The following is a 3,464-nucleotide window of genomic DNA, read 5'->3' on the forward strand; positions in this document are numbered from 1 at the left end:
TACACTGTTAAATTAGGGACGGCTAGCGCAGATAGCCCTCATGTAGCTTTGCGCGAAATTCAAAAACAAACAAACAAGTAGCTCCCCCCCATTGTTATTTCAAGGTGGGATTTAGTTTAGAAGCGTTTGACTAAGATTTGAAAAAGAACTTGGATGTAAACATGCAGAGTCGAGACTTTCAGAGTATAATTTTATTAAAACGTATTATTATTTTGAAGTAAAATTAATAAGTTAGTCAACGTCGGTGGATCTGTTTAGCTATAGCCTACGTATCGTGGTATTTCTAAAAAGCAACCAAAAAGAAATAATTCAAGCGTCTACTGACCTTCAAAAGTCGCTTGAGAATTCTGGCATCCTTTATTGGGATTTAACACTTTTTGATTCAATGTATTTTTTGAGATTTCTAAATGTTGAAGATGATCATTTGAAATAAATAACTTACTTTTCTTTCAAATTTTCACAAACGCATAATGATCTGAAAACATCAGAATCAAAAGTTATTCCTTTCTCTTAAAGTTGCACTGTTATTAGTAATGTGATTGGTCAGCTTATTTCAGCGAAAAAAAAAAAAAAAAACGTTCTTCAATAGAAGATAATTCAGTAACCTAAACCTAACTTAACCTTAACCTAACCTAACCTCAGTATGTAGAACCATTCGTTTTTAGGCCCATGGAATCGAAAACGACAGGGTCTAGTGAATGTTTTTTTAAATTGAAAACCTATAACTTTTAATCATAATTTTAACCCCCCCAGTGGCACAGCGGCATGTCTGCGGACTGACAACGCTAGAAACCGGGTTTCGATACCCGTAGTTGGCAGAGCATAGATAGCCCATTGTGTAGCTTTGGGCTTAAATTCAAACGAACAAACACAATGAAAGTGGAAATTCGTAAAAATACGTGTTTCCTATCAACACATTTGTTTGATTGTCCAATCTTAAATTAAAATACATTATTCCGAGTACGAGAAGGCGGTATTTAGTTTTTATATCAGTTTTAAGAGATTGCATAATCAAGCAATATTATAATTTAAGGAGCCATGAAATCTAATAAAGCAAGTGTTAAGTACATAGGGCTGAGTACACTGCATTAAAATTAATTTGAATATTATAAACACTATGTATATGATCACTACGCATTTTAACAATAGCCCTGAAGCGTAGTTTCCAATGAAAAAGTTACCATCATAAGAATGTCATGCCCAAAGCCCACATCTCCTTCCTCCTTGCTTTCTATATTTTTATGTATTATACAAGGACAACAGTTTCCTTTGACGTATTTGAAAAATCTGATTGGACACAAATAAATCTATAAGCGATTTAACCGAGATGCCTTCAAATGGAATAGTATGAAACCCTATTTTATTTTCCAGATGCTTGACGTATATGATAGTTAAATGGGGATATGACTGGGAAACTCATACTCTGTTATTCTTGATTAATTTGTATATTGCTGCCTGGGGCACGTGGACAGCTTTTGCTACTGACCTTTTTGTTCGTACATTCTTATTTCTTACAAGATACTACACTTTGCTTACCACAATTGAGGTACGACCTATTGCAAGTCTTTTTTGGATGGCCCTAGTGGTCCATGTTAATCCATATTCCTCTATTTTCCAATGTTATTTAGTAAATAGAATATTCTCATTTTGAAAATGCTAAGTTAACGAGATGATCACATCTTTATGATATGAGTGTATATACATTTTGCTTTGCAACAGGCAGCTACATATCTTTCCTAAAAGTTATCAACTTTCAATGTAGATCTAATACCTTCAATCCCACTGTGACTTTATATTGGACATGACTATCACACGTCTTTTTAGTGTTTCTCAATCGGGTGAATGAGATCATAATCACGGTGAATGAGGATGATGGAGTGGATGGCAGGGTGAATGAATATTATTAATTATACAACAAATTCAAGAACAAAAATTCATTAGTTATTATTATTTATTCCAGTTGTAGTTTGATTAAAGTCATAATAAGGAATTTAGTAATTTAATTTAGTACCTTTTGTTTTTTTTTCCAACTTGGGTGAGTGAATTGTTGTGAAAACGTATAGGGGTGAATGGTAGTGGAAAAGGATGAGAGGCACTGAGTCGTAGAGCATGATTAGACACGGTGATATGGACTGAAATGATGTGACGAAACTCCAAAATTGTTTTATCATAATGTACTCAGCCTCTGTAAAAGACAAATTTATAAAATATTAATTGTTTCATTTGGTTGTCTATGCTTCCATTATTCAAATAAATTTTACATTTCTCTACAGATTCTTTCTTAGTTAATTTTTTAACAAAAGTTCATTCTCTCAACAGTTATTAAATAATGAATTTAAATCAAATCACAACTGTTTGGAAAGTTAGTGGTAATACTCTACCACGTTAATATTTTCAAAGTTGGTTAGGGCGCTCGACTCGCAATCTGAGGGTCGCGGGTTCGAATCCCCATCCCACCAAACACACTCGCCCTTTCAGCCGTGGGCGTTATAAATTTACGATCAATCCCACTATTCGTTGGTAAAAGAGTAGCCCAAGAATTGGCGGTGGGTGGTGATGACTAGCTGCCTTCCCTCTAGTCTTACACTGCTAAATTAGGGATGGCTAGCGCAGATAGTCCTTGTGTAGCTTTGCGCGAAATTCAAAAACAAACTTAACGACGACTTAAATTCTGATTGTGTATTTCTGTGAGATTAAAATAAGTGCTTGACAATAAACGATTATACATCTTATAGAGATTTTTATATTTTTGTTCTTCTTTAGAGAGCTCAAGTTGGAGGCTTCCCTTACAATGGTTTACAGATAAAAAACAAATACAAGGTGCAGGAGACAAAAAACAGTCCAGAAGACTAAGGTTTGTAACAGTTACTTGCCTGTCTATAAAGTATTGCACTGTTGAAACCAGCATATCTTAGGTAAGGATTGCTTGTATTCTGTTTATAATATATATAGACGTCATATTATCGTTTAATCAACAAATAAAGTCTTCACAACAGAAACAACTGGTTAATTTTTATAACAAAGCAAAACTTTCTTTATACTTACAACTCGTAATTTATTGTTTCGTGAAATACTATCAACTTGAGACACATACTTTAGGCTAAATTGTAGCTTCGTAATTTGATACTAGACCTTTTACATGCCTTTTACTCTTTTTATTTTAAAAGTAAAGTTCAAATAATTGTGATCTTTTTCTATACTTCCACAGTTGGAACGTAGAATTGCACAAACAAATTTCTAACTTTAATTTCCCTTAGGTCCAAGTGAAGATTGGGTGACCTTTTGTACGATTCTCTTATAACAATAACAACGTGCTTTTAATTAGCAAGCTGAGTTATTCGGTCAGACAGTAATTATAGTATTTTGGTACATGTGTATAAAGTTAAAATCATAAATAATATTCAACGTTAAACTGGTACACAATTAAAAACAATTTATTTAACGACTCTACATGTTTCGGCAAT

At 33.5% G+C, this 3,464-nt stretch overlaps 1 protein-coding gene across 2 annotated transcripts in view; it reads left to right on the plus strand.

The window, feature by feature from the left end:
* LOC106470603 (metal tolerance protein 7-like) overlaps positions 1–3,464 on the plus strand; it is a 30,209-nt gene that overhangs the window by 5,854 nt on the left and 20,891 nt on the right. For both annotated transcript variants that reach the window (XM_022399228.1, XM_022399227.1), the window contains one exon: positions 2,764–2,854. In XM_022399228.1, the coding sequence (XP_022254936.1) occupies positions 2,764–2,854 (91 nt within the window). The remainder of the gene's footprint in view (positions 1–2,763; positions 2,855–3,464) is intronic.

The sequence above is a fragment of the Limulus polyphemus genome, unplaced genomic scaffold (genome assembly GCF_000517525.1).
Source record: "Limulus polyphemus unplaced genomic scaffold, Limulus_polyphemus-2.1.2 Scaffold4112, whole genome shotgun sequence".
Classification (NCBI taxonomy): Eukaryota; Metazoa; Arthropoda; class Merostomata; order Xiphosura; family Limulidae; genus Limulus; species Limulus polyphemus.